The sequence below is a fragment of the Aspergillus heteromorphus genome, assembly GCF_003184545.1.
Source record: "Aspergillus heteromorphus CBS 117.55 chromosome Unknown BO70scaffold_2, whole genome shotgun sequence".
NCBI lineage: Eukaryota > Fungi > Ascomycota > Eurotiomycetes > Eurotiales > Aspergillaceae > Aspergillus > Aspergillus heteromorphus.
This window is the reverse complement of record NW_020290407.1, coordinates 1,814,782-1,833,721: the sequence shown is the minus strand read 5'-3', so window position 1 is coordinate 1,833,721 and position 18,940 is coordinate 1,814,782. Positions and strand designations below refer to the sequence as shown.

At 55.1% G+C, this 18,940-nt stretch overlaps 8 protein-coding genes across 8 annotated transcripts; 3 read left to right on the top strand and 5 right to left on the bottom strand.

The window, feature by feature from the left end:
* Nucleotides 1-111: 111 nt before the first annotated feature.
* Nucleotides 112-3,239, bottom strand: BO70DRAFT_358682 (EF hand domain protein). The gene has a single exon (XM_025542352.1). The coding sequence runs from the start codon at nucleotides 3,157-3,159 to the stop codon at nucleotides 433-435; it is 2,727 nt and encodes a 908-aa protein (XP_025403678.1). The 5' UTR covers nucleotides 3,160-3,239; the 3' UTR covers nucleotides 112-432.
* A 1,740-nt stretch (nucleotides 3,240-4,979) lies between these two features.
* BO70DRAFT_368371 (NAD(P)-binding protein) lies at nucleotides 4,980-5,924 on the top strand (the record flags this gene model as incomplete). The annotated part of the gene is made up of 2 exons (XM_025544619.1): nucleotides 4,980-5,400; nucleotides 5,485-5,924. 2 exons carry the CDS (start codon nucleotides 4,980-4,982, stop codon nucleotides 5,922-5,924), a joined length of 861 nt encoding a protein of 286 aa, XP_025403677.1.
* Nucleotides 5,925-7,020: 1,096 nt separating this feature from the next.
* On the bottom strand, nucleotides 7,021-9,133 carry BO70DRAFT_426118 (putative MFS multidrug transporter). Its single transcript, XM_025547750.1, has 6 exons — nucleotides 8,865-9,133; nucleotides 8,540-8,797; nucleotides 8,336-8,480; nucleotides 8,246-8,279; nucleotides 7,519-8,192; nucleotides 7,021-7,392 (listed from the first exon to the last, which is right to left on the bottom strand). Exons 1-6 carry the CDS (start codon nucleotides 9,066-9,068, stop codon nucleotides 7,052-7,054), a joined length of 1,656 nt encoding a protein of 551 aa, XP_025403676.1. The 5' UTR covers nucleotides 9,069-9,133; the 3' UTR covers nucleotides 7,021-7,051.
* Nucleotides 9,134-9,421: 288 nt separating this feature from the next.
* BO70DRAFT_88818 (uncharacterized protein) lies at nucleotides 9,422-9,867 on the top strand. Its single transcript, XM_025548816.1, has one exon. It carries the CDS (start codon nucleotides 9,515-9,517, stop codon nucleotides 9,770-9,772), a length of 258 nt encoding a protein of 85 aa, XP_025403675.1. The 5' UTR covers nucleotides 9,422-9,514; the 3' UTR covers nucleotides 9,773-9,867.
* On the bottom strand, nucleotides 9,656-11,408 carry BO70DRAFT_329624 (methionine aminopeptidase MAP1). Its single transcript, XM_025540789.1, has 3 exons — nucleotides 11,160-11,408; nucleotides 10,673-11,071; nucleotides 9,656-10,625 (listed from the first exon to the last, which is right to left on the bottom strand). Exons 1-3 carry the CDS (start codon nucleotides 11,295-11,297, stop codon nucleotides 9,963-9,965), a joined length of 1,200 nt encoding a protein of 399 aa, XP_025403674.1. The 5' UTR covers nucleotides 11,298-11,408; the 3' UTR covers nucleotides 9,656-9,962.
* Nucleotides 11,409-11,860: 452 nt separating this feature from the next.
* Nucleotides 11,861-13,848, top strand: bna4 (kynurenine 3-monooxygenase). The gene is made up of 2 exons (XM_025542351.1): nucleotides 11,861-12,409; nucleotides 12,460-13,848. Exons 1-2 carry the CDS (start codon nucleotides 12,275-12,277, stop codon nucleotides 13,621-13,623), a joined length of 1,299 nt encoding a protein of 432 aa, XP_025403673.1. The 5' UTR covers nucleotides 11,861-12,274; the 3' UTR covers nucleotides 13,624-13,848.
* Nucleotides 13,849-15,043: 1,195 nt separating this feature from the next.
* BO70DRAFT_283331 (uncharacterized protein) lies at nucleotides 15,044-16,286 on the bottom strand (the record flags this gene model as incomplete). The annotated part of the gene is made up of 3 exons (XM_025539086.1): nucleotides 15,044-15,962; nucleotides 16,048-16,116; nucleotides 16,192-16,286. The coding sequence occupies 3 exons, from the start codon at nucleotides 16,284-16,286 to the stop codon at nucleotides 15,044-15,046; spliced, it is 1,083 nt and encodes a 360-aa protein (XP_025403672.1).
* Nucleotides 16,287-17,422: 1,136 nt separating this feature from the next.
* On the bottom strand, nucleotides 17,423-18,317 carry BO70DRAFT_88702 (uncharacterized protein). Its single transcript, XM_025548815.1, has one exon. The coding sequence runs from the start codon at nucleotides 18,174-18,176 to the stop codon at nucleotides 17,532-17,534; it is 645 nt and encodes a 214-aa protein (XP_025403671.1). The 5' UTR covers nucleotides 18,177-18,317; the 3' UTR covers nucleotides 17,423-17,531.
* Between the last annotated feature and the right edge of the window lie 623 nt (nucleotides 18,318-18,940).

Here is an 18,940-nt window from a genome sequence, read left to right as displayed (position 1 = left end):
ACATCCCTACCCCTACCTTCCTACCTCTTCACGTAATAGAAATGCGTAAATAGAAGCAATGATTGTAGATAAACTAGATCAGATCCATCAAGAGACTATATCATAGGACTAGTAATCTTCTTCCGATCATCAACGGCCTTCCCTTCTCTCAGCCTCATCCTTTCATAATCAGATACTGTACAGTTCTCATCCCATTCATTCATCCATCCATCCATCCATCCATCTCACTCCATCTCATTCCATCCCATCTCGTCTCATCTCGTCCCATCTCACCCAAAGCCATTCAGATAACCCACTTTGAAACGAAAACGATCGAAAATCATATCATACCATATGTATGTACACCCACTCACCCACCAACCCACCACCCATCATCCATCATCCATCATCCACAATCCACGCACTCAAACCCCCTCTCTCATGGCCCGCAACCTAAAAACTAGCCATCTCAATCCAACTCGCCACGAACGCCAAAGTCCTTCCCCTATCCATCGCCATGCGCTGGGCAAATTCTTCGAAACTAAGTTTCGCGCCGCTCCCACCACGCGCCTTGGACTCCTGCTCCACCTGGTTCAGGTACGCGAGGCGGGAGAGTCTCGCGGGCGAGGGGGGCCGTATAGGGCCGGAGGGGACGTGTTTGGGGAGGGCGGTGGAGGGAGAAGGGAGGGGTTGAATGGGGGAGGGGGAGAGTTTGGGGGCGGTGGCTTCGGCCTCGGGGGAGATGAAGGGGGAGTGTGGGACCGGGAAGGAGGTTGTGCCGTTGGGTTGGAGGCGGAGGGAGGTGGGGAGGGGTGGGGGGTGGTGGTGGAGGTGGTGATGGGGGATGGGGGAGGAGGAGCCAGAGCCTGAGAGGATGAGTTCGTCGGAGGTGGAAGAGTCAGGGTTAGAGATTGAGTCGGAGGCTTGGTCGGAGGCTTGGTCGGAGTCTCCTTCGTTGGGACGGTGGTGGGGGAGGGTTGGGTCGTAGTAGGAGACGGAGGCGACCGAGGGGGGACGGGAGGGGGAGGGGGAGCCTGTGTCTGAGTCTTCTGCGACGACGATCTCGTCGTCGTCTTCTTCGAAGAAGGAGGAGGTGGATGATAGAGGCGCCGGGGGGATCCGCGGGGAGGGAGACATCATGCGCATGCGGGTAGGGGCGATCTCGCGGAGGAAGTTGGGGATGGGGGGGAAGTCGAGGGCCAGGGCAGCTGCGGCGGAGGCTGCGGCGCGGGAATGATGGCCTCTTTCGTCGTCGTCTTCGTCCTCTGGGATGCCGAGGTAGACGACGTCGTCGTTGGGGAGGCTGGGGTCTGGCATGGGAGGCGGAAGCACGGGGCTCTCCTGGACGGGCTCGAGAGTCGGGCTTTGTATGGAGTATCCGGAGCGGTCGAGCAGTTCGTCCAAGGGTCTGTCGCGGAATGGGTTGTGCAAGGGGGATTCCGGTGGCTCGTCACTGCTTGCTTGCTTGTCGGTGGTCTCTTGTGCACGTTGCTTCCCTAGCTCCGCTCGCTCGATTTCGCGGGCCCAGGTCTTGCGGTCTGCCCGGGTTCGGTAAACTTCCATCAGCAGGTCTTCCTTGGGTTTGAAGAGGAGATCAAGCAGTTCGTTGAACCCTTGCTGGGTGACTTGGTAGAGGATCTCTTTGCCGACGTCTCTCTCGACCTCGGGGATTTCAAACCCACCCCACCGCTCACCCACGAGGATGCTGCGCGAGGAGGTCGACGGGTTGGAGCGTACGTCGTAGTCGTCCGTGAGGTCGTCTTGGAACCGCACCTTGGATGAAGATCGAGAGCGGGGCGACGGTGGGTGAGACTCAGAGGAGGGCTGTGGTTCGTCGACTTCGTCGTCGTCGTCGTCGTCATCATCATCTTCGTCTTCTGTCAAGGCATCCACGTCCATGTCGCTACGATAGCCGTGTGGGGCGGCTGCGCCATCCTCCTCGTCGGTGTAAAACCTCCTGCGCTGCCATCGCTCGTGGATGCCAGCACTGCGGGTCATATTGACACGGAGTCGGTCCTGCGCGCACATTCGGTTGTAAACTGCCGTGCCAACACGAGCCCTGTCGACTGGATTGGTGATCTCATGAAGCGGGATGTAGGTCCCCAGTGCGTGGATGATGTCTTGTTCGCGAACGTGCTCTGGCGGAGGCCAGCGATCGCTGCCGCCGGACGAATCGGAGGCATCGTCAGGCGCGTCGTCGCCGTTGACATCTCTTCGAGTGTTGCTTCCTGAAGCGTGAGCCACACCTGAGCCGGACGGGGTCGTCAAACGAGCAGTGGTCGGAAACAAGGGTCGCACGCTGCCGTAATGGCTTCGAACGGCAGCATCGCCAACCACCGCGTGTCGGTCACCGGTGTCAGTGCCGTCCAACCGTATGACGCCCTCGTTGTCCACAATTTCCATGTCTCCGTCCTGGTTGACGCGCTTGCCTTCTCCAGTCCTTGAGGCTTCGCCTGAGGGAATGCTGCCTGGAAACGCGGAGCTGATCGGCTGGCTCCCCAATACAACATCTCGGGCACCCCCCTCCAGAAAGTCATCCTCCATGCCGGCAACCATGTCCCGGGTCAGCTCGCGACTGAGTGCATAGTAGGCCCGGAATACGCGCAGGAAATCCTTCCGTTCAATGTAGCCGTCGCCGTCGATATCATAGCCACGGAACACGCGACGTAGCCGCTCGTCGTTGCTCTTGTTGTTGAGACTGGCAATACCCTTCAAGAACTCCTCAAACCCAATCAGGCCATCCCCGTTGGTGTCGTAGAAGGCAAACATGCGGTCGTAGATCAGGCTGGGTGGCGGCGGGCGGATGGACGTGTTCGGCACGAAACACCGGTCGAACGTCTTTCGATCAATCGCCATATACAGCCTGTTCGGGTCTTCTTCCCACTCGTGGTTAGCCAGGCACCGGAACTGATCCCAGAGCGCATCCATCTCCATATTCTCAAAGCTAGTTTCCTTCATCAGACGCTTCGCCATAGTCCGGGACAAGCTGCGCGGCAGCATGGCAGGCTTCCCGGGGTACCACACCGGCTGAGACTGCCGGGGGTTGCCCAGGAAGGGCGCCGGGATCCGGACCTTGTAGAACAGATGCGTCTTGATATGGACTCCCATGGCCTCGCACGTCTCACACAGATCATAGTCGATGCAGTTCGCGCACCGGTACCGAATGCCTTGAATGGGCATAGCGCCACAGCTATTGCACGTCACTCCGCGATGAATATACCCATCCCGTCTAGCCTGGTCCTCCGCAATATGGTAGAGGAGATTGAGCAGATTCTGCCCCTCCCTAGCCGGCGAAGCATCGTTATTCCCATCTCTCCACGAAAAGACACTCTGATCATCCACCACCGTCTCCCCACCATCCATATTCTGCACCGGCGAGGTCTCATCCGGGAAAGTCGACGTCGACAGCGTCACCCTCTCCCCATTCTGACGACGCCGCCGCAGCTCCTCCCCATAGTTCTCGTCATCATTGAATCGGACCAGCGCCCTCTCGATTCCCGCTCGCGAGATCCCGCGTCGCTGAAGCTGCTCGATCAGGTAATCCCGCTCGGGACTCCCTTCTTCCAGCGTATGCGTAGGCGGGAAATCCAGCGCCAGAAACGATTCCAGGAACGTGTCTTCCATCATCTCGCGCATCCGCTCCGCATGGGCTTGGGGCACGCCGACCACCTCCATGAGCTGATCTCGCGTGGCCAGGAGGGACGGGAGGAGACCGCTCTCGACGCGCCTTCCATCTTCCGTTTCTATGCGAAAGGTGCCGTAGACTCCGTTCTGGCGCTCGAGCAGTTCGAGGTGCGCGATGGCTCGCGATGACGGCGTTTCCGCGGCGGCGGCTGCGGAGGCGGCTGCGGAGGCATCGTCGGATTCGCCGCGTCGCTGGCGGCGGACAGCTCTGCGGCGGCGGAGGGATGGTTGGGATGAGGAGGAAGACGCGGGGGAGGGGAAGAGGGAATTGTGGATATAGACGATCGCGTAGGCAGCTGCAACGCCGGAGAGCAGGTAGAGAATGGGGCGGTACCGTGACAGGGCCGGCCGTGGGTGGCCTTCCGACATGGCGGGCAACAACGGAGGATGACAGCTAGGTAGAGGGGGTCATCCTTGTGGAGGCCGACCTGGAAGTGGTGAGTAGGAGCTCGGTGGAGCTTGCGGAGCTGTTGAGGTGAAAGAGCGACAGTGAAATGTGAGTGACGAGTGAGACAAAGACAACTCGGTCAGTTGGTGGGCTCCGTTGTTCCGCCCACCACCGCCTCGAGCTGCGGAGGCGCCGCCGCCTCTTCCACTTCCGACCTTCCCTCAGCTTCCCCCCCGCCAGAAGGGTCATGTCACCTTCATGAACAGCATCCCATCAGGTCTCGCCGTTTCTGATGGAGTTCGTCATATGTCTATAATTATGATGCTGTCTGTCACTCAGCAAGACGAAACCAGCATGCTCACTGGAGTTATGGTGTCCCCGAAGCTCGAGAGATTTCCCGTCACTGGCCGCCTCAATTTCCGCTACGATCTACTCGAGTCGAGGGATTTCGCTTGTCCTTGAGAGTCTGTCGCATCGAACTGCAATCTGCGCCGGCCGATTCGACCTGGCCAGGATTGGGATGACGTTACTATCAACTGCACCGACGAGGCGACGATCATACGTTGGTAGTGCAGCCACAAGAGACACTCTGACATATACCTACCCTGACTGGGCTGCTGGAACCGGACCAGCTGAATAAGGGAGCGCAATAGATTGAAAACAAGGCGGAGATGTTCAACTCTTCGGATTTATCACTCTTGTTCGGGCCCCTGTCACGGTGTCCGAACCTCTACTGTTCTTGTCTTTCAGACACTATAGTACGATTCGGCATTACGCTTAACTCCGCCCACTCACCGTGGATCTCACGAGCACTAATAAGATCGGTAGATACAGGTTGGAATTCAGTATCTAGGATCTCGACAGAAAGTACTCACTACTTCGCACTCTCACTGCAAAGTTTGATTCTATTACCTTGCCTCCAACAACAATGGCTATCTTACTGACGGGCGGCACGGGCAAAACATCAGTCCGCCTAGCTCAATTCCTACAGAAGGCCAATATCCCCTTCTTATTGGCCTCGCGCGGGGCTCGTTCTGGCGCTCCTACCGGCATGCCTGCGGTCCATTTCGATTGGTTAGACCGGTCTACCTGGAAGTCGCCCTTTGAGCATCGCTTTCCCGGAGGCGATACTATCTCAGCCATATACCTGATGGAACCGCTTGTGGCGGAGCCGTGGGAACCCATGAATGCCTTCATCGATTACACTCTTAAGGAACACAAAGTCGCCCGATTTGTCCTGGTAGCCGGCAGCTCTGCGGATCCTTCCCGCCCAGGAATGGGACGAGTATGGCAACACCTCCTCGATCTTGGGGTCGACTACTGTGTCCTGCGACCCAGTTGGTTCATGGGTACGTTCCCTTCATTCTTCCAACTCTTCAAGCGCCTTTCTCGGACGCGAGATGACATATCACTGATAATCAACTTCAATGCAGAAAACCTCTCCGACGGAGACACAGCGGCCCTTATCCGCGAGCATGGCAAGATCTACACAGCGTGCGGGAACGGCAAGATCCCATTCGTGAGCGCAATCGATATCGCCGCCGTCGCGTTCCGCGCGCTCACAAACCCTACGTCTCCGAATTGCGACTACCGCGTCCTCGGCCCCGAACTCCTGACCTACGACGAGGTCGCGCACAAACTGGCGGCGGCTCTCGGACGGCCCGTCGAGCACGTCCACCTGTCGGGCGAGGAGCGCTATCAGGGCTTGATCAACGCCGGGGTCTCGGAGTACTATGCTCGATTCATTGTGAATTTGGAAACAGCCGCCGCCACGGGATTTGAGACCCGGATGAATACGACGGTGGAAGAGGTGACGGGCAGGCCGCCCAGGAGTCTGGAACTTTTCGCTTCTGAGCATCGAAGCGTGTGGTAAGGGTCTGGCGAAAAGTAGTGTCTTGTGCTGTATGTACTAGTGAAGGCAAACAACTGAGCAGAATCGAAGATGGAGGGGGGCACACCTCTCTCAGTATCCAACAATAAAACACCGTCAACCTCCCCACCCACAGCCCCAGGGTCTCTTTCCACCTTTTCAGCGGAAGTTCGTTGTCTCAACCTGCCCTTCCACAGACACGCGCTGGGGCTGATGCACGTGGAAGCCGTCAACTCGTTATATAAGTATATATCTAGTCTGGCCCGGGAGCTCTCACCACAAGGCGTTAGCTACAAGAACACGCAGATAATGTTAAATTTGCACAAAGCACTTGAGATCTATCCAGTGGCTGCTTAATTCACGAGCGTATCTGCTAGTTTCTAATGGTTGGGATGGGATGGGACTAGCGAGAGAGAGAGAGAGAGAGATTTTGAGATAAAAATGGGTCTCTTGAGATGAATGAATGATTATTGAGTGAGTTATATTAGGCCTGTATGTAGTCTATTGATTCTACATTCTACAACGCCCTTGAATCCGGGGTGTGGAGAGGAGGGAGCTATTTGTGATTGCATTCTTCACCGAATCACTGTGTAAACAGGGGGCATAGATAAGTAGGAGCATCTAATCCCCACGATCCTTGACGTAGAGCGATGATATTTACATTCCAGTAGGATAGACAGGGCGTTCAACCTGATGTAATTAGCAGATCTATGAATTTTTTTTTTTTTGAATTTGGAATAGTATATAGTATATAGTACTAAGGTTCTATCATAGGGAATCTGCATGTCCTCAGCAAAACCCTGTAGACTGTAAAGCACCACATGAAACCATCAGAGTGAGAGGAAGGGATCTTAGTATCTGTGCTAATGTAACTTTTACTGCCTGCTCTAACCATACTCAAAATAGAAATGCTATCAACATCCAATGCTATCAGATCTATCTATAGTAAACGCACAGAACCCGAAATGCTATATACGGACGGAATGCTTATTTCACCAATCCCTTTCCTATCCCCAATCTCAACAGTATACTGTCCACTGTCCACCTCTCTTCCACAATCACATCCCATCGCACCTTTTTATTTCAACCCCCCCCCCCCCCCAAACTATACACGATGCAATATATCACCCTTATCTCAACTTCTTCTCCCGAATAAACAAACTACTCACAACCGCAAAAAAGACCACGCCAATCATGAACGAAAAGCCCTTATTCGTGGCAAATCCATAGCAACTCCGCACGACCCTCGCGACGGCGGGATCCAGCGTCTTGATGAAATCGAGGGACTGGCGCACGCCGTCGACGATGCGGTCGATGTCTTCGCTGTCGCGCAGGGCGTAGTGCAGTCGGTCGCGCAGGATCTGTTGCACGACGGTGGCGGAGAGGGAGAGGCCGATGACGGAGCCGAGGGAGCGGAAGAGGTAGGAGCAGGCGGTTACCACGGCTTGGTCTTCGGGGGGGGAGTTGGAGACTTTGAAAGAGGTGAGGTTAGTGTGTGTGACGTGTGAGTGGGGGGTGTTGGTTGGGAGGGATTTGGGGTTGGAGTTGAAGTTAAGTGGGCATGTGATTGGGTATACGGGTTGGGGAAGGAACATACTAAGACTGATGAGGGTGGTGGTAACACCGATGCCGTTACCGAAGGCGCAGGCAATCATGCCCACGACCATGAGGGTGGTGTTGGAGGTGACGCCGCCCGAGGCGAGGAAAATGGTGGTCATTCCGAGGGTGAGACCGGTGTAGGCGGCGACGGTCAGCCAGTAGAACTTGCCGGTCCACTTCATGATGTAGCCAGACAAGAGGGAGCCGCTGACACCGGCGAGGATGCTGGGGAGGAGACGCACTCCGGCAACGGTGGCGGAGACGCCATCCACGGCTTGGAAGTAGAGGGGGATGTAGAACAGGCCGGCGAGCCAGCCGCCGAAGCTAAAGAAGTTGCAGCTGTAGGCTGCGAAGAAGGTGCGGTTGAAGATGATGTGGCCCGGGGCGAAGGGCTCGGCGGCGTAGAAGACCTCAACCACGATGAAGAGGACGAAGAGGGCGGCGGACACAGCCAGCGATACAATGGTGGTGGGCATTGTCCAGGAGACGTTACTGCCGCGGTCCAGGCCGAGCAAGAAGCCGAAGACGGCGCCCACTAGGACGATGGCGCCGGGGAAGTCGATGCGGCGGAGCTTGGTCTTCCAGTGGCTGTCTTCTTTGGCGGGAAGCTCCAGCATGACGGTGACAGCAATGAAGGCGAGGACGCAGAAGGGGACTTGAGCGATGAAGGCCCTAGGCAAGAGTTAGAATGGTAAATAATTTGGACAGAGGGTAGGGGAGCATACCATCGCCATCCGATGTAGTCGGCCAAGATGCCACCTGTGGAAATAGGTCAAAAGAGGCTCGTTATGTTGTCAGTGAGTTTGGGCTCATACCTAAGGGTGCTCCTGTACCCGAGCCAGTCGCATAGATGATATTGATGATACCCTGCCACACGCCCCGATCGCGGAGAGGAACGATATCGCTCATGAGGATGCTCACGACGGTAGTCATGCCGCCGCCTCCGATGCCTTGGAAAACCTACACACCGTGAGTTACTACAGATGGTCCGAATTACACCTGACACAAGGACCACCTACACGAGCAGCGATAAGCTGGTGGATGTTTTGAGCGATGCCGCAGAACAAGCACCCGATGCCAAAGACAGCATACGCAAACAGCAAACAGCCCTTCCGACCGAAGATGTCACTCAGTTTACCGTATAGGGGCTGGAACGAAGTCAGTGTGAGGAAGTAGGATGTCGCAATCCAGCTTGTCAGATTGAGCGCCTCCAGATCACTGCCAATTTGCCCATAACTGGCCATGATAATTGTCTGGTCGGCTGCCGAGAGGAAAATCTGCGCCGGAATCAGCATGGTTCGGTTCAAAAGGAAACGGACGAGAGAAAAGTTCGCAGGTTCATACCCCGATAGAGATTGCGGGAAGGATATATTTCAGATTATTCTGCGTACTGGAAATATCCTTGTCCTGGTCCTCTTGTGACTCAGGCGTCTGCTGGGCCGACTCAACATCCTGCTGGCCGAGGTTGGGGATAGCCCCCGTGGTAGACCCGTTGCTTTGGGGCCCCAGCAACGGGGATGTCTCAGTGGGGGTCCTTTCTGGGGGCATGGTGGATGTAGGCTATTGGATGGCAGTCTCCATAGCCAGGGACCAGGTCGGGAGGGATAAATAAGGGGAATCGGTTGACTGAAGGATGGAAACGCGACCACTAGTTCGAGCCGGCCTGGGGCCTCCATGAGGCCATCACGTGGCGATAAGCCCCCCATGGACCTGACAAATCGGGCACCGCTGAGGGGAAATTGATATGCGCGGCGATCTGATTGGACGCGTCGGCAAACGGCTGAGATAAGATGAGGTCCTAACTCGATCCGGCGACGGGAGGGCCCGCAAATGGCGATGTCACTCCTCACTCCTCTCTCCTCACTCCTCTCCCTCACCATACTCCTTGAGATATCGCAATCGCAGCCTGATCCGATCTCGGAGGACGGGGTGCTCGGGGCTGTGTGAGCCCGTGCGGCTGATAGTCTAGTCTCTATTCAACAGTCCACATCATAATGGCTCATAATGGCCCAGTATCAATCATGTCGGAGCCAGCGGGGTCCTGTTTGGGTTTAGCCTATTGCGCGGCCGAGGCCTTGCCTGTTTCCTTCTGCTCTTTTCGTCTTCATGTAGACTGGAGCCGCGCAGATGGACCAAAATCTATCCCTTCATTGGCCTCGCGCACCTGCCACATCATGACGGCTGAGTCATTCATTGTCGTTCATGCTAACTACAGCAATCTGCTTTTGACTCGTTCAACATCACATTCATAACACCAACACATGCAATTATGTCCCGCGCGGAAGTACAAAGGAACATGGCAACGAACTATTTACACACTAGTGTGCGAACACCTCAATCCAAACCCATATTTGGATGGTGATCAATCGGAAGGAAACCTAATGTCGTAATCATCAACGTTCTATCTCGTTTACTCTAACTTCACGCAATGGTGTCGCAAAATCAAGCCTCCGTCTTCGGTGCCTCGGCGGCCGGCATAGGGATAGGACCGCCGGGGGAGGTCGGCAGGCGAGCCGTGAGAATCTCGACGCCGTCCTCGGTCACCAGAAGAGTGTGCTCGAACTGGGCAGACAGGGCTCCATCCGCCGTAGAGCTGGTCCAGTCATCAGGCCATGTACGATCGCGGTGGGTACCGAGGTTGATCATAGGCTCGATCGTAAAGACCATGCCGGGCTTGGCCGTGCCCACTGCCTTGTTCTTCGCGTAATGGGGAACGTTGGGAGCGCAGTGGAACATCTGGTTGATACCGTGGCCACAGTAGCTCTTGACCACACTGCAGTCGCGGGACTTGGCGTGCTTCTCGATCACGTTGCCAGGGTCGCGGAACAGCATACCGGGCTTGACCAAGTCAATAGACATGTCCAGACACTCCCGGGAGGTTTCCACCACGCGCACAGCATCGGGGTTGGCCTTGGCCTTGTCGCCGACGTAGTAGGTTTCGTTGAGATCGCCGTGGAACCCGTTGTGGTAAAGGGTAACATCGATGTTGACGATGTCGCCGTCCTCGAGGGGTCGCTGATCGGGGATACCGTGACAGATGATCTCGTTGATGGACGTGCAGACGGACTTGGGGAAGTTGTAGTAGTTGAGTGGTGACGGGTAAGACTGGACACATCAGTATCAGGCGACGGACCAATATCCCCAGCACTTACATCGCGCTCCAAGCAAGCCTTGTGAACCACCTCATCGATGTAGTCGGTCGTGACACCGGGCTTCAATTCTGCCGCGGCGATGTCCAGCACCTCACGGGCAAGACGGCACACTTTCCGCATCCCCTCCTGCTCCTCCTTGTTCAGGATCTTGATGTTATTGCGGCCGACGAACTTCTGCTCCGAGCGAGCAATACCGTCCTTGGCATATTCGGGGTGGGGGATGGTCTTCGGGACGGTTCGGCGAGGCGACAGCGGGTAGACGGGTCTCAGGTTTCCGGGGTACATGAAGGACGGGAAGGGGTTGTAGAGCCCCGTGGCTGGATCTGGTTCAGAAACTACTTTTGGGGTGAAGAGATTGCTCAGGATATTACTCTTCTTGTGAATGGTCTTGTGCTCGCCCTGCAACGACCGAGTCAGCAAGCAATCGCGGACGACGGAGAAACCGTCCAACCCACTTGAGTCAGAGGGGTCACGTAGGGCAGCCTACCCAGCTCTTCTTGAAGCAGTCCTGCGAGCAGAAAAAGCTATCAGTGCCTGCCTTCAGGCACGTCGGACACTGCAGCGTCCCTGCATTCTTGTCACAGTCGACCCCGATACACTTCCGCGGTGCGACTTCGGCCGTCATGTCGAAAGGTGAGAGTACAGCAAGGGGGGAGTGGAATGAAGAATCGAAAGACAAAGGTTGCTATGGGCCCGGAAATAGAGGTTCGCTTTTCGCAGAGACGATGGTACGTTGGCGCAAGATGGAAAAAATGGGACAATCCCCCGCGGATGGTCCTGGCGCTTAACTCGGGCCATCTGTCTGGCAGGCACCACCCGCTAGCCGTATCCGGCTTAGGCCCGCCACGGGATCAGAGTCTGGAAAGGGACTAGTGCCACCTGCATTATGCGCTGTCAAGCGCGCGGCAGCCAAGTCAGGTGATCCAGCGCCGGTCCCGATACCAGCCGGCCGGGGCGGCCAGAGGGCGTTCCGGTTGGCTGAAAAGTGGCGCGGGTCCACCCGTGGAGGCCGCGCCGGGTGTGACACAGTGACGCAGTGACGCAGCCCGGTTAGAAATCAATACCAAGAACCCGAACCCTGATCTACAAAAAAACACCACTGGCCACGAGGCACAGGCCCGCAGACGCATATCATCAAGAGGGGCAGAGCGATTGATCCACTTGGCTGGTTGTTGAAGTCGGCCCCTTCTCTCGCCATGGCCCAGCCCTCAGCAAGCGGACAAAAGGTGGTGATCGTAGGCGCAGGCCCGGTGGGGTCACTTGCTGCGCTGTACGCTGCAGCCAGAGGCGACGATGTCGAAGTCTACGAGTTGCGCGGAGGTTAGTGGTTCTGACCTGTCCTGCTTCCCTGGCTACATATCTCCCTGTTTTCTCTCTTGACGCAAAGGTTGAAGCGACCTGTATCACCATCAGTTCCGCTTCATCCACCATTCACAACACCACCACCACCACAATGACTCGATTTTCTGTTGCACGTGCTCTGGGATATAGAGCGTTTCTCACACCATATCTTGGTTCCTAGATCTGCGTGATCCAAACACGATCCCCCTCAACTTCACCAAGTCCATCAACCTGGCTCTATCCGAGCGCGGCATCACAGCCATGCGGGAATCGAACCGCGAGGTGCTCATCGAGCGAGTTCTCACCGAGGCCATCCCCATGCACGGTCGTATGATCCATGGCAGAGACAACGGCAAGCTCTGGGAAGCCGCGCAAGTATACGACGTCCATGGCCGAGTACGTGCCCACTTATCCCCAATCTCCCACCCCAACTAACCCAACCACAGGCCATCAACGCCGTCGACCGAGGGACCCTGAACAACGCCCTCCTCGACGAGCTCGAGCGAACCCCCAACGTCAAACTATTCTTCAACCACAAACTAACCGGTGCCGACTTCCGCACCAACCGCGCCTGGCTCGAACGCCGCACCCCAGGAGGTCCTGCAGAATCCACGACCGAAATCGAAATCGCCTTCGACCTGCTAATCGGGGCCGATGGCGCGCACTCCGCCTCGCGGTACCACATGATGAAGTTCGCGCGCGTCGACTACCAGCAAGAATACATCGACGCGCTATGGTGCGAGTTCCGCATCCCGCCCTCCCCATCGGGCGACTTCCTCATCTCCCCAAACCACCTGCACATCTGGCCCGGGAAAGAGTTCATGTTCATCGCGCTCCCCTCGGCCGACAAATCATTCACCTGCACTCTCTTCGCGCCTGCCTCGCACTACGACGAGCTTGAATCCGGCTCACCCCAGAACCTGATCGATGCCTTCGACGCCAACTTCCCCGGTGTCTGCCCGGAACTGATCTCACCCGAGGCCTTGCTCGACCAATTCTCCTCGAACCCGCATCTCCCCCTCATCAGTCTGAAATGCAAGCCTCACCACTACGGCTCCAGCGCGGTGATCGTCGGAGACGCCGCGCACGCCGTCCTGCCGTTCTACGGCCAAGGATTGAATGCGGGCCTGGAGGATATCCGCGTTCTATTCAGCATCCTCGACCAGCACGGCGTGTACGACGAAGGGGCTAGTCCGGAGACGCGGACATCGTGCCGTCGGGCGGGACTTCAAGCGTACACCGATCAGCGGTCCGCAGATACACACGCGATCAACGATCTATCCAAGCAGAATTACCTGGAGATGCGATGGGGGGTCAAATCTCCTTTGTATAAGCTGCGCAAATCGGTCGAGGAGACGTTGGACCGTCATCTGCCGAGCCTGGGCTGGCAGACGCAATACGCCCGCATCAGCTTCAGTAATCAGCGGTACTCCGAGGTTGTGCAGGCGGTGCGCAGGCAGGGAAATCTGCTGGGGCTGGGGTTCGGCTCTGCGTTGGTCTCGGGTCTGGCAGCTGTCGGCATCCTGGTGTGGAAATGTCCCGGTCAGTTCTCGCCGTCGTCGGTGTTGCGGGGAACTTGGCAGGGAGTGAAAAGTCTTTTCTTTGGTTGAAAGCGTTCTTGATGCGGATGCATGGCCTTCGGCGATCGCGCTGGCTGGCTATTTATCTATGCTTCCTCGTTATGGGTGTCGTCTACTTTTTGCATATTATCTAGACTTCGCCTTGGTGTAAAAACACAGGTGGGTCGGGTACACTTGACTTATGTGGCGTGTCTACCTAGATATATCTATATACTGTGAAAGATACTATATGATGTTAGAGAGGTTGAAGGGAGTGTGTCTACTTAAATCGTTCCCGCAGGAACATGAATGCAGTGTTATAGCAGACCTTGTCATCCTGATGATGTAAGTTCTCGTGTAGCCAATCTGGTCAATTTCTCATGTCTTTGCAGGGGCTCCCGACCCTGTTTTCCTCCAACCTTTCACTTTCGTTCTAAGTGTTCTTCTGCTGATGGCAGTTCTGGTCAGTCAGGCTTTGATAGCTTCCAGGACTGTCTGTTTGTCAAGTAAAGAGAATCGGAGCAGTATTTCTGAATCTGCTGTCTGATAATTGCTTCGATCTGTACAACTCATTAACAGAGTTGTTAATGGCAATTCCCCGCGTAACGCTATTCAATAAACTTGAAAAATAGCAACCGTCAGATGTATCGACCCAGCATAGGAAAGGCATATCCGATTCAGACAGTTGATACCCCTCATCTGAAGCAGGCCAACAAAGAACTGCCAGTCCTTACAGGCATCCATCGCATCCGGTGAAACATCTAAACCAACCAACATGGATAGAAACTCAATCAGAGAGATAACCGCCCCAATCCACCGGAACTGGTTTATACATCATAAAAAAAAAACAAAATATTCCAGGCCAATAACTGAGGTGTGAAAATCGACAAAAAAAGCAAACCCGAGAGTATATTCCGATCACATGGAAATGCCAGACCGTAGAGTAAACGACGCATCGCAAAGCAGAAGAGAAAAGCAAGCACACAGAAAAGCCGGAAGTAAAAACTAGTCGAGAGGACCAGAAAACCAAAAGGTACCTTAATGTCATATCATAATCGTGCGTCATTATCCAATGGTGGAATGTACTGATCCCAAGAGAACCTGTTGGGGTCTTGGAATAATATTATCAATCTGGGCTCCTCGAAATTGGCCAATCCTGGGCGTGTTTGGTAATCCAACCTTCAGGGCCATATGTGGGACGCTTGGATAGATTCACCTTGTCCGTGGGGGCGGGAGTAAAGGTCCATAATTCCAATCAATGCACCGGGTGGGCAATCCGGAGAGTCCAAGGGCAGCGTGCGTGTGTCCATGGGAGATTTCCTTCCTGGGATCAACCTTCCAAAAAGGTGCGGAATAAGCCACAAAAACAGGAGCATGCCGGTATCCTGCGGACTGGTCTGGGGTAGGCAAGATCGTGGCCATAACTCAAAGATCATCATTATCATCATAAGGGCTGGAAGACACCAAAAGATCAGGGACTGGCAAACTTCACTCGACGACTGCGCCGATCTTGAATGCGTTTTTCCGTGTCAACATAGAGGCGGTCAAGGTATTCCATGGCACTGGCATCCTTCAAAATCTTCGCCACCTGCGTACCAGCTGAAACAAGTTGGAGTACGTTTCGATCATCTTTGATGGGCCTAGACTGATGCTTGGCCGCATGTCTCATTTCCAGGGAGTTCTCCAACACCGTGACTAGTTGCTTGATCTGACCATTATACAAGACCCGGGCTGGGATGCGACGCTTGGTCGCCAGTCTCTTAAGAAGATATACCCATTCAGTCCACTCACGGTCTGAGGGAACCCTCACCTGTCTCTTATCCGGTTCCAGCGGGATAGGGAACTGATACTTGGCAACGAAGTCAAATGCGCATTGTGACAGTCGGTCATTCACCGAGGTCAGAATTTGATCTTGTTCTGAGACATCAAGATTAGTAGGCAGATGAGGCAAATCCCTTCCTTGCGCTGCTATGACACGCGGAGAAGGAGGATCGAGCAATTGGTGGGGTCCATCAAACTCATCCCGGTTAGACGGTCGTCTTTGGGAGTGATAGCGGGTTGTGCCTTTGGCCTTCTCCGCAGTACGTCGGCTGTTTCTCTCAACCAGGTACTCTGGGGTCTCATAAGGTCGGGTAAATTCATAATCACGCCGGAGAGATTCCGCTGGGAAGCGAGCAGGGTGGTCCCATTCGGGATAAAGAGCGGCAGGTCGTGGCAATGGGCCTCCTGACGACACGGGAATGCTCCCCAGTGCATGTGGCAGGGTGGTCACTGGTATTCCGCTGTAGGGCATAGGAAAGTCCGGTGAAACTTGCTTTGGGCCTCTCGTGGCAGCAGCCTGGGTGTCTATGGGACCCCGCTCAGGGTGTGGAGGGGAGAACCTTCTGGCGCTAAGCATGAGTAACACGGAAGTCTCAGTATAATAAATTCTGCGGAAAGAAAAAGAACAAAAATCGATACAAGATGACTAGGTACCTTGGATGGTAGATCACGGGGGCTTCGCCGGGAGTCCCGTACACTGGCGGTTGTGGGGGTAAAATACCACTGTATACGGTGAGCTTCTCTCAGGGACGTCATTTGGGGGCAGGCAGAACGAGAGGAGTTCTTGTTGGCGCTGACCTGTGACGAGACCAGGAATCATCGCTGCTGATTGAATGTGTGCAGGAGCCACTGCTTCCCGTAGCTCTTGAGAAGTAACTGAGGCCCGAAGACATCGTGATAACTGGAGGAAGAACAGTTGACATGAGGCTGAAGGCAAGTTATATATAACAGCAAGATCAAACTTAGAAGGATGGAAGAGCCGGATATATAGTCGGGGGAGGGGCCGTAACCACGCAGTCCAGACCTTTCGGAACAGTCCCTGGCAGCGAGTTGAGAGGGTTGTTTATTATAGTAGCAGCGACATGGAAGAAAGGAGAAACAGACGTAGAATGCTCAAGGCGCTAGATAAGCTTTTAATTTCTGGACCGCGTGAGATATGGTCAGGGAGGAAGGGTGTGAAGAACTCCACCGTAGTGGCAAGAGGAGACTCAATCAGTCACAGACGGACTCCGTTCATGTCAGGGAGCAAGCGCGTGCCGGAAGTCACCTTATGCTATACGGAGAACAACAAATCCAGCTTGGCTCGATGACCAATCGAATTGGGCCCCCACTGTGCCTCGTTGACAGGGTTGAGTAGGATCGATTGAGCCAGAGACGTCCGGGAGAACGGGGTGACGATAAAACCGCCATGGGAATCCAACTCGGGGCAGCACCAAGGACATTACACCCGGAGCTAGCTAGACGCCCTGCCAGAGTTCCGTGCAATCAGTGGAGAGCTGCACAGGCATACTGGGGTACATGGCCATGGATGGACCCGGCAGTATATCGCCGCGCGACTCCACCAGCAGAACATCGCCAACTCTCATATGCTGATCCTGCCCTCAACCGCGCATGTCAGGACGGAGGATGAGGAGGAGTCGAAGGATCCGGCGGTGCATAGGGTTTTGGGCAGCAACCGCGGATGCAGCAGGGAACATGCGTCCACTAGGCAGGAGAGCGGAAAACATCTTGAAGGCTGGGCCCATTGGAGAGTCGGTTCATTGATGACATTGATTACGGCAAGCTGCTTTTGGGAGGGAATAGAGTTCCTGGGCAGCGAGATGGATGGTTCCATGTCTCCACTGGCGCCGAGTGGGCATTTTCAGGGCGGGAGAGGACCAGATCCAGGGCCAAGGAGATGAAGGGGGTCAGAGGAGGAGTATCCAAAGCGAGTAAGAGATGGAAAGAGTGGAAAGAGTGGAATGACGAGGCGGGGGAGAAGGCGGCCATCCTGTTTCCGGTAAGGGTGTGGATGCCTGAGTCTCTTCCCCGGTGGTCTCCTACAAGAAACGCATTTCCCTTACTTCTAAACCTCGACACGATCTTCGTTCCCCCTTCCCCTTCCCCTCCCCCCCAATTCCGCCTTGCGATTGCCCCATTCATCGTCCAGGATCTTTCTTCCCATCAGCGGATACTTTGTATGAACAGTATACTACTCCCGTACTCCGTACCGTGCGATTCAATACCGAGCTGTGAGTGGGGCAACTGGTCACCCTTCCACTGATCGTCCCGATTCTGGAGGATCTTTGCCAATCGACGCCCACGGCCAGATACGCCCGAGCGACGGTCGCAGTTCCCGCCGCCACAGACAAGCTGGGAATATATTGAAGAGTGGATCGCGGGCGGGCACCATGATCCAAGACGGATGGCGGCCTAAAATCGAAGTGTCCAGTGTGGGGAGCTTCAAAATCCCGGCCTGAATGCCATTGCTCCTCGAGGATGTTGGGCACGCATGGCTGCATGCCTTGTCGCCCAAATCCAGGGCGATCGTGTCGGCCAATACTCGGTCTCTGAGACCGACTGGATGAAACTACTACTACTACTACTACTACTACTACTACTACTACTACTACTACTATGCCGTACGAGGTCACCGACGCGTAGAGGGCAATCGTACTAATGGCTGAGGACAGACTCATGGACTTACAATCCAGGCTGGGCAACGCACTGTGCCATACCGATGGGATCCTTGACCAACGTTTTATATCCGGACACATTAAGTCGCCGTTACCTTGGCAATCCATAATCCATACGTCAGACACACGGCGGGAGCCCGGATGAGAGGACCGGACAAAGAAATCAGGAAAGCGAAGCGAGAAGGGTCATCTCCTTCCAAGCTGGACCGATGATTCGATCAGATTAATCCAGCTCAAGCTGTGAGACATTGCCGACATACGTATGGCGTACATCATTGCGACCCAACGGGAAGTCGCTGAGGTAACCCTCCCGTGTAGGGGGTAAGATCGATTCGTGGCTGCTGCTATTGCTCCAGAGCTCATCCGAGTTATCTTGTCAAACTCACCAGGATGGCCTTTTCTTACCACCATGGTTTCACGGTGTTTCTCAGGCCACACATGCTTGATCTTGTCAATTTCGTCTTTGCCGCCTGTGCCTATATTGTCCGATGTATGAGTGATGGGGGGAAGCATATCTGCCCCAGTGATCCTGAGCAGAGATCCGGACAGTCCGGGGATACAGGTGATCGTTGGCTTGCATTTGCCCTACACCCTCGCTTCAAAAATTCCCACACGAACTTCGTAACAGGATTAACCCTTCAAAATCCATGTTGATTGAAAACCTCTGGTTCCACGATAGCAGTGTTACCATTCCGACAGCCCGGGCAAGTATATAGTACACCTGCTTACTGCAAGCAACAGGATCATCTAACAGGATGAGATGAATGAGCATGAACTCCCAGTACCTGGATATCCAGCAACACGAGATCTCTTGGACGCGTGAGCTTTTCCGGAGCAGTCGTGGCTCGAATCATGGAAGCCAAAATGTTTGT

What these genes read in the sequence shown, in the direction of transcription:
- BO70DRAFT_358682 (XM_025542352.1), bottom strand. Translation starts at nt 3,159, where the DNA reads ATGCCCATTCAAGGCATTCGGTACCGGTGCGCGAACTGCATCGACTAT.
- BO70DRAFT_426118 (XM_025547750.1), bottom strand. Translation starts at nt 9,068, where the DNA reads ATGCCCCCAGAAAGGACCCCCACTGAGACATCCCCGTTGCTGGGGCCC. An exon ending in ACCAGCTTATCGCTGCTCGT is followed by an intron (nt 8,481 to 8,539) that starts GTAGGTGGTCCT and finishes CACGGTGTGTAG; the next exon opens with GTTTTCCAAGGCATCGGAGG. An exon ending in GACTACATCGGATGGCGATG is followed by an intron (nt 8,193 to 8,245) that starts GTATGCTCCCCT and finishes ACTCTTGCCTAG; the next exon opens with GGCCTTCATCGCTCAAGTCC.
- BO70DRAFT_88818 (XM_025548816.1), top strand. Translation starts at nt 9,515, where the DNA reads ATGGCTCATAATGGCCCAGTATCAATCATGTCGGAGCCAGCGGGGTCC.
- BO70DRAFT_329624 (XM_025540789.1), bottom strand. Translation starts at nt 11,297, where the DNA reads ATGACGGCCGAAGTCGCACCGCGGAAGTGTATCGGGGTCGACTGTGAC. An exon ending in ACTGCTTCAAGAAGAGCTGG is followed by an intron (nt 11,072 to 11,159) that starts GTAGGCTGCCCT and finishes CGGTCGTTGCAG; the next exon opens with GGCGAGCACAAGACCATTCA. An exon ending in AGGCTTGCTTGGAGCGCGAT is followed by an intron (nt 10,626 to 10,672) that starts GTAAGTGCTGGG and finishes TGATGTGTCCAG; the next exon opens with TCTTACCCGTCACCACTCAA.
- bna4 (XM_025542351.1), top strand. Translation starts at nt 12,275, where the DNA reads ATGCGGGAATCGAACCGCGAGGTGCTCATCGAGCGAGTTCTCACCGAG. An exon ending in TATACGACGTCCATGGCCGA is followed by an intron (nt 12,410 to 12,459) that starts GTACGTGCCCAC and finishes ACCCAACCACAG; the next exon opens with GCCATCAACGCCGTCGACCG.
- BO70DRAFT_88702 (XM_025548815.1), bottom strand. Translation starts at nt 18,176, where the DNA reads ATGGATTGCCAAGGTAACGGCGACTTAATGTGTCCGGATATAAAACGT.